The 17,849-nt window shown below is 37.3% G+C and overlaps 1 protein-coding gene across 2 annotated transcripts in view; it reads right to left on the minus strand.

Moving 5' to 3' along the window:
• Positions 1-9,162: 9,162 nt before the first annotated feature.
• Positions 9,163-17,849, minus strand: part of DMXL1 (Dmx like 1) — a 127,959-nt gene continuing 119,272 nt past the window's right edge. For both annotated transcript variants that reach the window (XM_077746362.1, XM_077746361.1), the window contains 3 exons: positions 17,596-17,648; positions 13,756-13,973; positions 9,163-11,255 (listed from right to left, as the gene is read on the minus strand). In XM_077746362.1, the coding sequence (XP_077602488.1) occupies positions 11,031-11,255; positions 13,756-13,973; positions 17,596-17,648 (496 nt within the window). In that variant the 3' untranslated portion in view covers positions 9,163-11,030. The remainder of the gene's footprint in view (positions 11,256-13,755; positions 13,974-17,595; positions 17,649-17,849) is intronic.

The following is a 17,849-nucleotide window of genomic DNA, read 5'->3' on the forward strand; positions in this document are numbered from 1 at the left end:
ATAGGACGTGGAAGAGGGCCAGGCAGCGGTCTGGAAGCTGGATCCCGAATGGAATGAGAGACCTATGCACGAGGGGCCAGATGGCTTGAGGGACACGCTTGGGCCTCTGTATCTTCAGTTGTAAAAATGAAATACTAGCCTCATAGGGTGTTGAGACGGTTAAATGAGCTCATGCATGGTTAACACCGTGCCTAGCACGAAACAGGTACGCGTGACTGTTGGTGTCTGTTGTCACTAGTATTGATGAGAAATATCCCTATATATAACCCCCTAAATCCCAAATCCCACAACCCCACCTGCCTTTTTTTTTTTTTTTTCTGGGGAGGGGAGGTTCAGCCTATACTAGCATCAAGCCTACCCGGCGGTGTCTGATGCACTCACCCACTCATGATTCCTGCTTTCCATTCGCGGAGGTTGCAGTTAAAGGCTGATTGGTTTCTAGGGAGTTAGCATGGTCTCAGTCCCTTCCGTGGACTTCACTATGACTTCTACTGTGCTTGGGGCCAAAGGCTAGCTCTCCGCCTGGGGATGGGGCAGAACTAGGCCTTACTTCTGCTGAGAAGCCCGACCCACGGTAGTGGTGCAAGAAGTTTCTGACCTTCATGGGAGCACAATGAATCCATCTATACCACAAACTCCATTAAACACCTGCTGTAAGGTGGCTCTGTGCAGAGGGTTGGGAATACTAATACTAGCAAAACTTATTATGTGCAAGTCAGCATTCTAATCCTCACAACAGCGTACATAGCTACCTCATTTTGCAAAGAGAAGTCATAGTGAAATAAAACAGACTGCTCAATGTTACACATTTAGGAAGTGGCACAGTATGGTTAGGAGACAGGGATGTAAACACTTTGTAGGTGAAATAGACCAGAAAATCACAACGCATTTGTGTTTAATGGCCCAAATAAGAATATTCGCAAGGTTCAAGGGTATTGAGAAGAGTACACTATCCTGTGGTTATAGCTATGGGGAAGGGAGTGTCAGGAAAACCTTCCTGAAGAAGGTGATTGATGTCTGAGCTGGGTTTAGAAGAAGGAATATGAGTCAGATGGAGAAATGGGCACAGGAAACTTTTTTCAAATATTAAGAAGAGTTGGGGAAAAGTGAAGTATAGATTGGAATGAAAGCAAAATAACAAAAGAGGACAAAAATCCAAGTGTTTTTTGGTTGTTTTGCTTGTTTGTTTTGTTTTCTTCCTATGGGAGCTAAAGAGCGTTAACTTGACCCTGGGTTAGTAGAAATCCAGAAGCATTTTAATCATGTCAGTTGTTCTAGAAAGATTAATCTGAAAACAGCATAGGGAATGCCAGAGCCAGGAAACTTGCTTATGAAGTTATTGAAATACGTCAGGTTGGGATACTGTGGTAGGCAGAATAAAGAATCTAGGAAAGACGTCCACTCCCTAATCTCTGGAACACTTTGCGGATGTAATTAAGTTCAAAGACGACGAGATGGGGAGCTTATCTTGGATTATTTGAGTGGATCTAAGATAATCATGTGAGTTCTATAACTTGAAGGAGTGAGTTGGAGAGATTCAAAGTATGAAAGTAACCGGACCTGGTTTAGGAGCCAAGGAACAGGTGGCCTCTTGAAGTTGGGATTGGACTTGAGCCAACAAAAAATATGAACCTCAGTCCTAGGACCACAAGGAAGTGAATTCTGTGAGGAAACCAAATGAGCAGGGAAAGGGGATCCTCCCTTAGAGCCTCTGAAAAGGAACTCAGGTCTTGAGGTGACACTTTGATTTTATCCTGTTGAGACCCACACCGGACTTCTGACCTACAGTACCATAAAATAATAAATTCATGTTGTTTTAAAACCTTATATTAGTGGTAATTTGTTGTGACAGTTATAGGAAATGAATATGGACGCTGAAGGCCTAAACTAAGTGGTTGGAAAGAAGGCGGCTCATGCAGGCCCTGGAAATGGATGAGATGTGGGGGTTGAGGGAAGGAGAGTCATCTAGGTTGATTCATAGGATTTCTGGTTTGGCAAGCTCAGTCTTTGGTGGTGCTGCCTAATAGAGGGAGGGACAAAGGCACTTGCTTTCTAAACGCTTTTTGAGTCTGCAGTGATGCAACGAAATTAAGATGGAGACTTCGTACACTCCCATCCTTCCCCACCTCCAAATAATTAGAAACAATCCACGAATCCCCATGGGCAGTGATATTTGTCACCACCCACCCAGAATTCTAGTATTGTATCTGCCCTGGGTAAACTGGATGATTTAGGACAAAGCACAAAGTGTTTAATGAGACCTGGCTGCTCCAGCTGTATGAGACAGGAGGAGAAGACCGTCTCCATGATTGCCGCAAGTCAGCCAGGATGTCGTGGTGTCTACAACCTCGACCCCAGTAACCGCTACCACTGCTTCTCTATAATCTCCCATGTTCCCAACTGCACCCTAAAACAGCAATGCCCAGAGCCCCTTCTATCTTTATCTGTATAAAAAGATTCTGTCATCTGTCTTCACTATTCTATATTCTAACCATAGTCTCTCATCCTTCTCCTAACTTTTGACTCTTCCTTTAACCTCACATAGACTTGTATTTCTCCCATTCGTCTTCCTTTCCTACCCAGCCTAACCCCAATAGCCAGCACTTCAGCCACTCAGTGCTAGTGCTTCCTGTTCCAGTACCTCAAGTCCTCTCCTTGTGCTCAGCTGGCAAATCTTTCTAGCCATCCTCATTTTCCATACGAACTACTCAACAGTGAAACTTGATTCTCTGCAGACTCATGACTTGTAATCTCAGCTAAGTCTGCGTGCAGCCTGGATATCCTCCTACATCATGGCGTGCAGCCTGGATATCCTCCTACATCATGGGTAGAATGAAAAGGGTTCAATCTTTACCCCTTTCTTTGAGACATCTTTCCCACCCCTCACCCTTCCTGCTCTTGATATGCCATCTTACTACTTCCTAGTCCGTACAATATATACAGATCATCAAGAGGGAACTTTCTCAGCTTCCTGTTGGAGCTAGCAACAGTACCATCTGCATCCACTCATTTTGACTTTCTTCTCATCGCAGTGGATCAGAGCGGAAACCCTCTCAAGAGTTCTCTCCCCACCCCCATCCCCTGCGAGCTCTCCCTTTTATCTGTATGGGCTACATTCACTTAACTATCCCTTCTCTTCTATCCTCAACCTCTCAAGTTCTAGACTTTCCTTGCAACACATAAAAATGCTAAGATTTTTGGGGCGCCTGTGTGGCTCAGTCGGTTAAGCGTCCGTCTTCGGCTCAGGTCATGATCTCGCGGTTCATGGGTTCGAGCCCCGCGTCGGGCTCTGTGCTGACAGCTCAGAGTCTGGAGCTGCTTCAGATTCTGTGTCTCCCTCTCTCTCTGCCCCTTCCCTGCTCACTCTGTCTCTCTCTCTCAGAAATAAATTTAAAAAAAAAACATTTAAAAAATGCTAAGATTTTTTAAATGACATAAAATTAAAAATTCTCCATGGACTCTGCCACCTTCTCTCACTGCAACCCACTTTACTAGGGCTGTCTAGACCTGACAGACCACAGGTGCTAATAGTAGAAACAATGCAGAGTGGCCATCACCCTCAGGGCTGACTTTAGGGGGCTGGGGAAGGGGACTCTACAATCTCAGGCAACTTGCATTGCTGTCTTCTGAGAACTACTAGTCTTCCCTTTATCTTTGGTAAAGACTGAGGACTCCATCTTACTTCAAGTGTAATAATATTTAGAAATTAACAACGTAATTCACTTCTTAATTGAGCAAATAGACACTTGAATCACTTCATTTTCAAATTAGCTCTTGTATATTTCCAATGTGGGATCGTAAAAAAAAAAAAAAAGTATTACAAACTAGGTATCATCTAATCCCTAGTCCGTTATTGAGTGCCTAAACATAGTTTTAAATAACTGCAGCTCCATCTGGATTAATGAATCCTCCCAGACCAAAATCCCAACACCCTATAAAATATATGGAGTAGGGGGTAGCTGGAAATACTTCTATGCATATCTGGTTTCGCTTCTGCCCAGATGAAAGTAGGAACTAACTTTAGACAAACTTGTAGGTTTTTAAAAATCTTCTGATCCAGTTCTCCTGCACTCTTCTCTCTTGTTGGAAGTCCCAACTCTTCCTTACTCAGTGTCAGCCCCCTTTTTTAAGTGTAAGAAAATAACTGCATAGAACCATGGTTTTGTGCAACAAAAATCTATGCATAGGGGTGCCTGGATGGCTCAGATGGTTAAGCGTCTGACTTCGGCTCAGGTCATGATCTCACTCCTTGTGAGTTTGAGACCTGCATTGGGCTCTATGCTGACAGCTCAGAGCCTGGAGCCTGCTTCAGACTGTCTCCCTCTCTCTCTGCCCCTCCCAGACTCTCACTCTGTGTGTCTGTCTCTCTCAAAAATAAACATTTAAAAAAATTAAAAAATTAATTAAAAAATTAAAGGTATACACAAATACTCTGAGAGGAGAGTGGAAGTGACTCATATTCCCTGGGTGAACAGGGAAGATTTCACAAAAGAGCTTCCATCCAACTAAGTCAGAAAGGATGAATGGAATTTTCCAGGCAGAGAGAAGGACATTTCAGGAAGTGTGAAGAGAGAACGAAGATATGGTCTAACATTTCCCAGCATGCTAAGAGCACTGAAGTGAGGATGTGCACCTCAAATGCAGCCATGGGAATAATACCTATGTATCCTTTGTGCTTTAACTATAATTTCATGGAAGTTTGTCAATGAATGTACCTGATTCAAAACATGGCTACAACTTCACCATCCCCCCATATCAGTATCTGTCTACTCACTGCTTCAACTCTTTCCAGTACGATTTCTCTTTTCAAAGCATTATAATAACATAATCTTGTCCCTAAGGTCATAATATGAGTAAAGAGTATTTATGTTTTTCCAAAAAAAGTCGAGGTGCAGATTGGGTAGGGTAGGAGAATTGTCCATGTCATGCAGACTAGAAACTCGAGGACAGAATACAAATTTGGGGATCAGTGATCTTTCCTATTACTTCCATAGACCACAATCTCCACTGACAGCTAGTATAGATCACTAGTGATTATACCTTCATCATGGAGTATTTTTCACTATTTAATCAGAATTACTTACCTCCTATAACATAGTAACTAAAACACACTGCTTCTGAAGAAGGGTTGCTAGAACTATTGCTTGCATCAAATGATGACTATCCACAATCTTAGCCAATTCAATCACCTACCCTCCCCACGAAACCAAGTTCTCTGCATGTTTCCAGATGTTCAACTTTTGAGCCATTCTGTATAGAAATGAAACTGCTGCCCCTTGTTAGAACCCTTATTTTTCTGCGATTGCATGACTGGACTCCTTATCCATGTGGTTTCTTCCTCACCTCAATTATTTTATCTTTTTTGAACATCTCAAATCTCAATTGTGCCTATCCCAAATACTTGTTTTGTTTTGTCTTTGGCCACACAATTCTACTCTGAAAAGATTTTTTCTACAAATATGGTATAAAACTCCTGCTCTATTTATGGAGTTCTCTTGTATACTTACCCATGAAATGGCTAGTCCAAGTTGGCAGGCCTGCACTTGATTTTAAACAAGTCTTGGGGCGCCTGGGTGGCTTAGTCCGTTAAGTGTCCGACCTCAGCTCAGGTCATGATCTCATGGTTTGTGGGTTCAAGCCCCGTGTTGGGCTCTGTGCTGACAGCTCAGAGCCTGGAGCCTTCTTCAGCTTCTGTATCTCCTCTCTCTGCCTCTCCCCTGCTTATGTTCTCTCTCTCAAAAATATGTAAACATTAAAAATTTTTAAATTTAAATTAAAAAATGAACAATAAAGGCTCCCACCTTACTTCTGGAATACTGCCAGCACAGCACCCCCACGTGGTGGGCTATGACTCCCATGCTGTTCTCCTGCAATCACTTCACTTTCCCTCCAATTACCAATCTTCAGAGTAAAGAGTTGATGTGCTAGCTCCTTCTATGTGTGAATTATCTGTATGTATATGTGTACACACAGGTCTTTCTACCTAACAATGGTTATTTGCTAAACAAATAACAAATATAAACAAATTTATTAATTTGTTTAAATAAAACAATGGTTTTATTTTTAAAAAATTATTCAATATTGTAGTGAATTATGATGGCCTCAGGGTAGGGACATAGCCAACATTGTGTTTATATTCCTTTTGTGGAGATCTCAGAAAGATTTCATGGTGTGCCATGTAGATCCTTTTTAGGAGATCATGGAATTTCTAAGAATCTTAATGTGGTACACTACAGCAATTTTGGATGTAGCTCAAGGTAGTTAAGAGCCTGTTTGAGAAAACAGTATGCGTGTGGCTTTTTTCCGAGCGGATTATATGTTAATATATAAGAAACACAGAAAGCTTTTAAAAGCAAATTTATTAGATTCAACTGTAAGAGACAGGGATAGATACCATAAAATGTAAAGAGGACTTTGAATCCTGAAACTTCTCTTGTCAAGAAATAGGCAGACACTCTTTTTCAGTTAAAAATATGGGCCACTTTTATAGGAAAAGGCTCAGTGCTTAAAAAAAAAATCAGCTCAATGGTGGAGGCAAGAGCAGTGGAGAATTAATTCCAGGGAAGAGGATTACTCAAGGGAATGGTGACTGGTGCCCAGTTACACTTCCGAATCTCTATGGACCAGGTACTACCATATCTGCAAGTTCTCCTTTTAGAATGGGAGATAGCCATATGATCTCACAACTGTATATATGTTGTGTGCAAGGCACATAACATGTCTCATTGGTTCATAGGTCTTTGAGAAGTACTCTACACAAAGACCCTCATTCAAGGAGTCAAATACACACTTGGACCTGATTTTAACAATGGAATCCTGGGGCTCAAGCCTGACCTGGAAGCAATAGTAGGATGAAAATACTGGAGTTTGGGGAAGTATTGTGCATGTGGGAGGAAATACAGATTTTTGAAAAAAAATTTTTTTTCTTAATGTTTTATTTCTGAGAGAGAGAAAGCGAGCATGAGCAGGGGAGGGTCAGAGAGACAGGGAGATAGAGTCGGAAGCAGGCTCCAGGCTCGGAGCTAGCTGTCAGCATCGAGCCTGACACGGGGCTCAAACCCACGAACCATGAGATCATGACCTGAGCTGAAGTCGGACGCTTAACTGACTGAGACACCCAGGCGCCCCGAGGAATACATTTTAAAATGTATTTAGCACTTATCCGGGTCTCATATACTGTAGTGCTTAATTTTTACTACACAGGTGATACCTATACATTGAGTAGACATTTGCACACAAGTATCTCTACTGAGCAAATGGGTTGTCACACCAATTGTTTCTATCACCCATCTGTATTTGCTGTAGGAGAACCTAAGAAATTTTTCTTATTTCCAGGAGCTTTGTGAAACCATGTTGATACTCTAACTGCATTCTCTCTCTGAATTACTGGCCAAATACATACAAGAGACAACCAAGCAAGCAGAAGGGGAAAAAAGTCATGAAAAACTGTTTAGCTTTGAAATTAACTATAGCAAAAGCTATACACATTTCTAAAAGACTGACAAGGACATTTAAGTAATGTATGTTCAACTTTTTCCAAGTAATCCAAAGGGTGACATTTTACCTTTTCTACTTTTAATAATATCAAGCATCAAAATATCTCAAGAGCTCAGAGAGTATTCCTGACAAGAACTTCATTCAACAGAGCAGCTCTCAAAGCCGTTAAGTTCTATATGGTTTAAAGTCAGAGCTTGTCTGTCTGTCTGTCTAACACACACACACACACACACAACCTGTTGCTCCGTAGGGTTCAAAGGAGTTTTAGGAAAATATTACCTCCTTCTTCCTTTCTCCCATGTAAACTTTTCTGTATTCCTCCATACGTTATCTCTACATACATACAGGACTAAAAAACACCCCTGAAAACAATATGGGATATTATACCTTTTACTTAGAAAATTTTCTCACTAACTACTTTTCAGGTCGGCAGATACAAACTTAACCTTACTTTAGTGTTGAGATGATATTCTATTGCATGGATGTATGACATTTTATTCAACCATTTATGTACAAATTACCATTTAGATTTCCAGGGGATTTTTTTTTCCCCCTCCAGATAGTTCAATGAACATCTGTGTATTTATATATATGTGCAAGGCTGCTTTTATCCTTATAGGATAATTGCTCAAGACTGCTTAGTCAAAGTATGTGTATTCAATGCTGACAAGAATCTAGGTAACACTGTCAGAAAGTACTTCTAGCAGCAATATTTCAGGGTGCTCATTTTCTTGCATCTTGACCAAAATTGATGTTGTCACTTGACTTTATATGAATCTGATCGATGAAAAGTGGTATCACACTGCTGCTTTCCCTGCCCCCCCAACATTCCTTTAACCATTACTGAGGATGGACATACTTTATACTTGCTGACTTTTTCAATGTCCTGTTTTATGAGCTGATTTCTCCAATAACTTACCATCTTAAGGTTCTTTTCTTATTAATAACTTCCCTATTACTATACAAGTATTTCTTATAGTCTACCTGTTCTTTTAACTTTGACAGTTGTCCCCTGCCATGACATTAAATTTTTTGGTTTAGTAAAATATATCTGTCTGCATTCGCAACTCTGTTAAAAAAAAAAAGTGGTCATCACTTTAAGGTCATCTAACAAATTTCTTAGATGGGTATGTTTGTATGTGTTTTCACCGTTGAGACCAGGGTGAGAAAGTCTTGCAATTTTTTTAAAGTAATTTTTAAAAAAAAGGAGAAATGAGTTTGGGCAAAACAAAGAGAGCAAGATAGTAAGAAGGAATTGATCATCCATAATTCTACAAAAGAAAAATCCTACATTTCAGAAAATGAGACTTGCAATGTTGTAAATTTTTCCATCATGACAAAGCCACATTCTCAGAAAAAACACAATTTAAAAAATGTATCTTGATGTATCCATTCCATTAATGTGGATGAAATTTTACATATATGTACATCATTTTATATTTAAATATACATTCTTACTTTTTATTCTCCCCAGTTTTGAATAATGCTTACCTATTAAGTTAACAAGATTATAGAAAAGGAAAAGCAAGGTATTTAGGAAAATTAATCCTTCCTATATTTTACCAAATATAAATACAGAAATTCTCTATTTTAAAATGTCATGTATACTTTAAGTCAACTAAAGTTGCATAAATATTACTTAAAACAGTACCATGCTAAAAAAAAGTCACTGCATGATTGTTTATTTAAAATATTATGACTCTGATGTAAATACATATGGGCTTACATAATTTATTACTCGTATAAACCCTCAATTAAAATGCTTCATTGTTCATCCACAATGCCTTTTTTTCTAATAAGCATAATAAATTTTCTATCTCATTGAAAGTGTTTAAAGCCTTTTGAATCCTGATTTGTGAAATTATTGAAAAATAACTTAAGCTTACCTATATCAAAGTTATTGTTTGCAATGCCGTCACAGATTTATCCGTTGCAAAATAGTCACATATTGTTATTGCACAATTAAAGATACAGGTTATTATGTGCACATAAACTCTCTACATAATTAATGACAGTGTTTTCACTGCAACTAGCTTAACACATTTAAAATTATGAATACAATTTACAAAATCTTTAACAATATACTTTTAAGATAAAAGTATCCTGAGGATATTACAAAATTCATTTTACCAGCCCTTCATTTCTTCACTTTGACTCTTCTTCAGTTTCCCAGGTAATAGTTGTCCATATTTTGTTACATAAAAATGTTTTTATAGTTACTATTAACAAAATATATTTAAGCTAAATAGTATATCATTGTCCCTTAAACACTTAGTCCCATCTGCTTCCAGTCTCCTTGGCTAAAATCAAGTATTTATCAAGTTTTCTGTAATTTTTAATCAGAAAAAGGTATAGCACAGAACAGACAGAAATAGGGTTAGCATATTTAAGTTAAAAGCATTGTGCATTTTTAATATTTTGGTCATATTTTATAGTAAAATAATATATTTTGGCAAAAAATAATAAAATAGAAGGTTTAATTTATTTTCTATCAGTGGTAGATCTGGCGGGTATTTTACATTTGTAAATATCATCTATTTAATTTGACTGCCTTCACATTTGTTTCTAAAAACACTGCTATATGGTGTTTAGAACTTTGAGACTAAAAGCACCTAAAAAGGAAAAAGAAATGTAAGTAAAATGTTTGGTGCTCAAAAATTCTTTGACAAATTCAAAAACTTACTTTTAGGTGTCTCATATATGCCAACACAGAATCATTATTGCCTGCTAAGACTTAAGTGACTCAAGATAACTTTAAATAATAATCTTGGATGTCTTCCTGAAGTTATTTGAAAATTAGGATGGGAATTCAAAACCTAAGAACAAAAAAACAGCTGCAAAAAAAGTTGCTATTCTAGTGGCAGTAATTGTTATGGCACAAAAACACATGAAAAGACTTGTAGTTTTCTCTGATATATACACAAACTAAGTTCAAATAAGATGTGTAAGATATATTACATATATACACACACACTTGGGCTCCAGACAGGACACTGAGGAGAACTTTATATAAGACTGAAGTCCCAATGACAGTTTCTAATGAATATGTTCATTATGTTTTTTATTCTTACCCAATTATCATCTACCATTAATTAATAGAAGAGTTTGAGATGCATATGTATGAAAAAAGTAATAGTGTGCTGAGTCAAGTGAGGACTGATGTCAACTGCCTTTACATAAAGGGTATTTTTACTGCTAAAGAAATTCATACAGAGATATCTGCAGAAGAGTTTATCAACAATAAAGAAACAAAAGTCCTTTAACATTATGACGTACTCAGTATAACATATTATAAATATGTACTATTACAGTATTACTTATACATTCTACTTTAGGCGACATAGTCTAATTCTGAATGACCTTGTTAATTTTTAAGGCATCAGTGCATCAAGGGCAAAGCTCCATAAAATAAGTATGAAACCAAAAAAGCATTAGTTTATCTGTGGCAGAGAGAGAGAGTGATCAGTGTACACTGTATGTGTTGGCCACTTCCAGGGAACAGGTAATCAATTACACACCCTATTGTCAAACTGTCAGAGCATAAATTTCACATCATTTTTCAACACTTCATTTAGTGGGCTAAACTGATCTGGCAGTATCCTCATCTTCATTGTGCCATCGGCCCCACATGAGAACACGTGGTTTGCTGGCCCTGTCTCAATCTGCATCACTCCAGTTCCAATGTTCCGGAAAATGGACTGCCGGGAATGTTCGTTGATAAAAGTGTGGAGAAGAGTAAAGGTAGATAGACTCCAAATCTGAAAGATATTAGAAACAAAATTAAAAACTGAGGTTGACGATTACTTTAAAAATACAAATGAAAAATTTAAGCCTGTTTTCTTATGCAAACAAGGAATTTCTAAAACAAGTATGGGAAAAAAAACCCCTGTGTAGGCCTAAGGTCATAACCTCTTGATTCTATGTTGCAATTTCCCAAATTATTATCACATTCTTCAAAATCTATCCATTTAAAGAGGAAGGTAATTTAAACCTTGCATCAGAGATGACAACTTAGGCACAAGGAGGTTAAGTGTACACAGCTAAACAAACTTGTAATATTGTAGGGACTACAACAAGACTTCTTATCTCTCAGCAAAGCTTGTGCTGTGTAGCTTATAACGGGGTAATCTTTTATAACACTCAGCAAGGGATTAGAACCACTGAAAAGAGGGCTTCAGAAAAGGAAAAACAATGTTCCACCTGCAGGATAAATTATCACAACTTCAGCAGACTTAATTTATAAGCTTTTCTATTTTTAGCCCCTACCAAAATAAATGCATCTATTCCTAAAGTAAATTATTACAAAGTAACCTATAAGCATCTTCACATATGTGAAGAACCTAAATGCTTTTGGGACATCCATTTTAATTTTAGGGAAACTCAAACAGTCCTGATTGAGATTCCTTTTTTTAAAACTTTCTTTTTCCCAAGCAATTCATTAGTACATATTACTCTAGACTTGCTTGTTGTGATTTCTAAACATGTATTTTTTAAGTATTTATTTGTTTTGAGAGAGAGAGAGAGAGAGAACGAGAGCACAGGTGTGAGTAGGGGAGCGGCAGAGAGAGAGAATCCCAAGCAGGCTCCTTACTCAATGCAGAGCTTGACTTAGGGCTAGATGTCAGAACTGTGAGATCATGACCTGAGCCAAAATCAAGAGTCAGATGCTTAACCGACTGAGCCACCCGGGGACCCCAAGTTGTGACTTCTGAATATTATGTGGTATACTTTCAAATCTCTTTTTACTTGATTAAATAATAATCCTCAGAATCAGAGCACAAACTAATCTAAAAAACAAACCTAATACAACTAATTGTAAACCTAAAACAACTAAAACCTAATACAACTTATTCTAAATGGAAAGCAGTTCAAATAAGAAACTAGCTTCAAATGGAAGAAAAATAATTTTGTTTGGAAGTTAGTGTATGTATCTGATTTTTAGAAAAGCCTTTTCGGGGCATCTGTGTGGTTCAGCTGGTTAAGTGTCCAACTTTGGCTCAGGTCATGTCATGATCTCGTGGTTTGTGAATTCGAGCCCCACGTTGGGGTCTGTGCTGACAGCTCAGAACCTGGAGCCTGCATTGGATTCTGTGTCTGCCTCTCTTTCTCTGCCCCTCCCTAGCTTGCACTCTCTCTCAAATCAAAAATAAATAAATAAACAAACATTTAAAAAAAGCCTTTTCAAAATTCCATAATTCTAGTTAATTTTTTTCTGGCTGATAATTATGAAAATAATATGCAGGTTCTAAAAAAAGTAGCCCAAATTATTTATTATTATTATTATTATTATTCATTTTTGGGAGAGAGAAACAGCATAAGGAAGGGGCAGAGACAGAGGGGGACAGAGAACCCAAAGCAGGCTCCAGGCTCTGAGGTTCAGCACAGAGCCTGACGTGGGGCTCGAACTCCCCAACCGAATGAGCCAAAGTCGGACACTTAGCCAAATGAGCCACCCGGGCTTCCCCCACCCCGCCCACCAACTTATTCTTACTTAATAGTGTCACTAGGGGTTAACTTAATGGATTCTAAGAATGTACACTCGTTCAGTGGGTTGCTGGCCATTACAACAACTTAGGGACTCGTCTAAACTGACTTACCCCTACAGATTTTCCAAGTGCAGCCAGAGGACCCTCCAACAAAACTGCCAAGTATGTATTATAAAAATGCATATTGGGTGCTAGCAACAGTATTTCTGGGATGGGATGCAGTTAAAAAGCTGTTTAACATTTTAAATAACCTCTAAGATTTAAACACAGTGGAGTTTGAGAAGCACAGGGCTTATCAAGGTACATTCGTAACTGAATCAGACACTGAGTGGCTGGATGCTAATGCTATGTAAATGAAAAAGGGAGAGTAACTCAGGATAAAGGAAAATATTACTGTATTTCACAGTATCTGAAACTGAATTTGGTAACTCTCAAAATGGGAGTTAAGAGTAATTCTAATGTATGAAATATATATCTGTGGAAAATCAAGTACTTTTGCAAATTAATTAAGCATATTTGAAAACAACTGAGAAACGGACAATTTCAAGTTAAATATTACATTCATTAAAAGATCTATTAAATAGGAACTAACATGCTGGCTACAAAGGAGCATGTAGAATATTTAAATATTCTACATATTTAAATATGTAGAAATAATATTTAAATATTTCTACATATTTAAATAGACTGGTTATCATTAATACAATTAAAGACTTAAGGTTTTTGAAGACTTCTCTTCATTTTGTAGACACTGTGGCGTTACCGTATTTACCTTTATGTTGCCTTCCGCAGATCCTGTAACAAAGTACTCTTCTGTTGGGTCAACAGCAATGGCTTTAACAGGAGAATCATGGCTCTGGAAAATCTGCCTCTGCTGTCGTTGTCGAAGGTCAAATGCACATGTAAAGCCTTTTCTGCCACCTGATATCAGCAGCTGGTGTTTTGGAGCATATGCTAAAACAGTAGCTCCACTATCATGGCAAGTAAAAGCTGAAAATTAAAATTAAAGTGAAAGAAATTAAAAAGTAAAACCATTTAATAGTAAAAGCAACAGACTTCTGGCTTCTGGCCAAGGTAGAATGAGAGATCACCAATTTACCCACATACCTCAAACCATTTAAAAATTTAAATGATATATAGGAAACAACAGTTTGAGACAGTGGACATCAGGCAAAGAAAAATGATCTCTAAGAGATGGGAAGCAAACTGGGAGAGAGCCATACAACTGCTCCCGTGATTGCCCATGGAGGGTTTTCTGGCCATGGCACAAGGGGAACCCGAGTTGGTCTGGGTGCCTTTTTCCAATAGCCATAATGGAAAATCTCTTAATTCACAAGGCACAGGTGGTTTTGCCTCAGAAGTAGGTAAAATTTGTAATGCCTGGCAGGCATTTGTAAAACTCAACAGGCATACAAAAAGGCAGGAAAATACAAACCATAAAAGGCAGAAAATCCATCCACCAACACTAACCCAGAAATTACACAGGTGATGGAATTAGTAGATAAAGAAATGAAGTCATCAAAAGAGAGATACAAATAAAAAGTGCAGAGATTAAAAACTACAATGTTAAAATGAAAAATTCACTATATGAAATTAAGAGATTACACAATACAAAAAAGAAAATGGTGAAACTTGAGGACATATCAATAAGTATCAGAAAAAACAAAAATACAATGAAAATTTTTTCTTAAAAAAGTTGATCCTAACAAATCTTAAAGAAAAAAAAGTCTGTAAATAGCTCAAAGACAATGGCATACTGATTAAGAGTGAAGATTTGGGAGTTAGACTGTCAAGATTTAAATCTTGGTTTCTGCATGGATTTCAATGAATACCTTAGGTGAATTTGTTTTTAACCTATGTCTCAGTTTCATCATTTGTTAAAAAAAAAAAAAAAGAGAGAGAGAGAGAGAGAGAGAGAACACCCAGGCCACCTAATAGGTTTCTGCAAGGATTAAATCAGTTGATATATTTAAAACATGTACAGTACCTAGAATATACTAAGTACTCAATAAAACTTGGTTATAATTACTCTAAGAATCTAAAGAAAAAATTATGGGGAAGGATTCTTTGAATCTGACCAGCCCTTAGGGATATAACTTACACAGAATAAAATGCAGAAATTCTAACTGTACACTCTTGATGAAGTCTGACTAATGGATACATCTGTATAACCATCATTCAGGTCAAGACACAGAATGTTTTCATCATCCCAGAAAGTTCCCTCATGCCTATTTGCAGGCAACCCCCTCTCCCACAAAGGCAATCACTATTCTGATTTCTATCTGATTAGTTTTACCCATTCCTGAACTTCACATAAAAGAAATTTTATGGTACATACTCTTTTGTGACTGGCTTCTTTTCCTTCAACATAATGTTTAAGAGGTTAATGAATGTTGTCACACGTTATCAGTGGACTATGCTTTTTTTTTTTATTGCTTAATAGTATTTTATTACATAAATAAACCAGTTTCCTATTGGATGTGTTTATGTTGTTTCTAGTTTGGGGCTGTTACAAATAAAGCTGCTAAATTTTATTACATTAATATATTAATATATCTTGTATATTATTCCTATACAAGTCCTTTTGTGGACATGCGTTTTCATTTCTCTTGGGCATATATGTAAAAATATATACTGCTGGGTCATGCTATGTACATGTTTAACTTTATTAGAAAATGCCAATTTTCCATAGCAGCTGTATCATTTTAGGCTCAGCAAATCATGAGGGCTTCAGGTTCTGTATATCCTCACCAATACTTGGTATTCCAGAATCATTAATTTTGGCCATTTTATAGAGCGGGATCTTATGGTGATGTTAAACACTTTTTCATAAGCTTACTTGCCATTAAGATACTGAGAAGAGAGTCAGTTTTTAAAGTCTTGAATATATCATTTCTTTCATGGTTTGTGTTTCAGGTGCTGTATCTAAAAACTCATGACTAAACCCAAAGTCACCTAGATTTTCTCCTCTATTTCCTTCTAGAAATTTTATAGCTTTGTATCTACATGTAGATCTATAATTCATGTTGAATTAATTTTTATGAAAGGGGTGAGGTTTGTACCTAGGTTCCATTTTCTATATATTGCCATCCAATTGTTACAGCACTATTTTTTGAACAGCATCTGCCTCCAATGAATTGCCTCTGTACCTTATTAATGATCAGTCTACTAAATATGCATAGGTTGATAACTGGGCTCTTTATTCTGTTCCATGATCTCTATTCTAAAGTCAATAACATATTTTTATTACTGCAGTTTCACAGTAAGTCCTGAAATCAGTAGTAGTATGACTTCTTCAAGTTTGTTTTTCTTCAGTATCCAGTATTTTAGGTTTGTTGCCTCTCTATAGAAATTTTTATTTTTATTTATTTTTTTAAATGTTTATTTTGTGTTTGTGTGAGAGTGAGAGACAGAGACAGAAGGAGGGAGGGAGGGAGAGAGTGGTGGGGGAGGGGCAGAGAGACAGGGAGACACAGGCTCTGAGCTGACAACACAGAGCTCGATGCAGGGCTTGAACTCACGAACCGCGAGATCATGACCTGAGCCAATGTGAGATGCTTAGCCAAGTGAGCTACCCAGGTGCCCCCTCTACATAAATTTTTAGAACCAGTTTCCTGGGATTTCTACTGGGATTGCATTTAGTCTCCAAAGTTGAGAGGCAGTGATATCTTAATAACATTCACTGAGTCTTCAAATCTGTGGATATGGACTATCTCTCCATTTATTTAAATCTTTGATTTCTTTTATCTTTTTTATAGGTTTCCCCAATAGAGACTATACATATTTTGTTAGATTTATGTTTCATTATTTTGGGTGCTATTATTTCAAATTCCAATTGTTCATTGCTGGTATATATGAAAGCAAGTGACTTTAGTACGTTGACCTGGTATCTTGTAACTCTGCTACATTTGCACATTAGTTCCAAAAACTTTTATTTTATTTTTGTTTTGCTTTGGGGTTTTTTTTCTGTCAATAATCTTCAAGATTTTATACACAACTGGGGTGCCTGTGTGGCTTAGTCAGTTAAGCATCCAACTTCGACTCAGGTCATGATCTCACAGTTCATGAGTTCTAGTCCTGCATCAGGCTCTGGGCTGACAGCTCAGAACCTAGAGCCTGCCTCAAATTCTATACTTCCCTCCACCCCCACCCCCCCACCTGCTCACACTTTGTCTCTTTCAGAAAATAAATTAACATTAAAAAAATTTAAAAATAAAGATTTTCTACATAATCATGTCCTTTGTGAATAAAGGCAGTTTTATTTCTTCTCTTCTAAATGTATACCTTTTATTTCCTTTTCTTGTCTTACTGCATTAGTTAGGACTCACAGTATAATTCTGAATAGGAGTGGAGAGAATGGACATAATAATGTACAGTAACTGACTGGTCACAGAGATGACTTGTGGCTATCAGATTCAAAGTAAACTGTCCTTCATCAAGTACAGAGAAAAGTCAATTATATACATTATATTTTTCTGCTTTTAAAATCTGGGCCATTGTGGGCAAAATAAACCTCACAGGCTAATAAATTTGTCATTAAAGACAAATCCATTAAAAATTTATTCATGATATTTGTGACATTCAAAATTTGAAAAATGCTTTCAGAACTTACCATGGACTAAACTATTGGCAGGTGCTACAAGAGTATCCCACAAACATATGTTTCTGAAAAAAAAAATTATTTCTTGAGCAACACAAAAATTAACAGAATAACAAGTAAGCTTGTTTCATATAGTTACATAACATTCAAATCTTGCTCTAACAAAAACCTCAAATACAAGTAACAAATCTATTTATGTATGATTAATTTTTACACAAAATTTAAAAAACTACTTACAAAACGGAATAACTCTAGATTGACATGTA

The sequence above is a fragment of the Crocuta crocuta genome, unplaced genomic scaffold, assembly GCF_008692635.1.
Source record: "Crocuta crocuta isolate KB4526 unplaced genomic scaffold, BGI_CrCroc_1.0 scaffold218, whole genome shotgun sequence".
Taxonomy (NCBI): domain Eukaryota; kingdom Metazoa; phylum Chordata; class Mammalia; order Carnivora; family Hyaenidae; genus Crocuta; species Crocuta crocuta.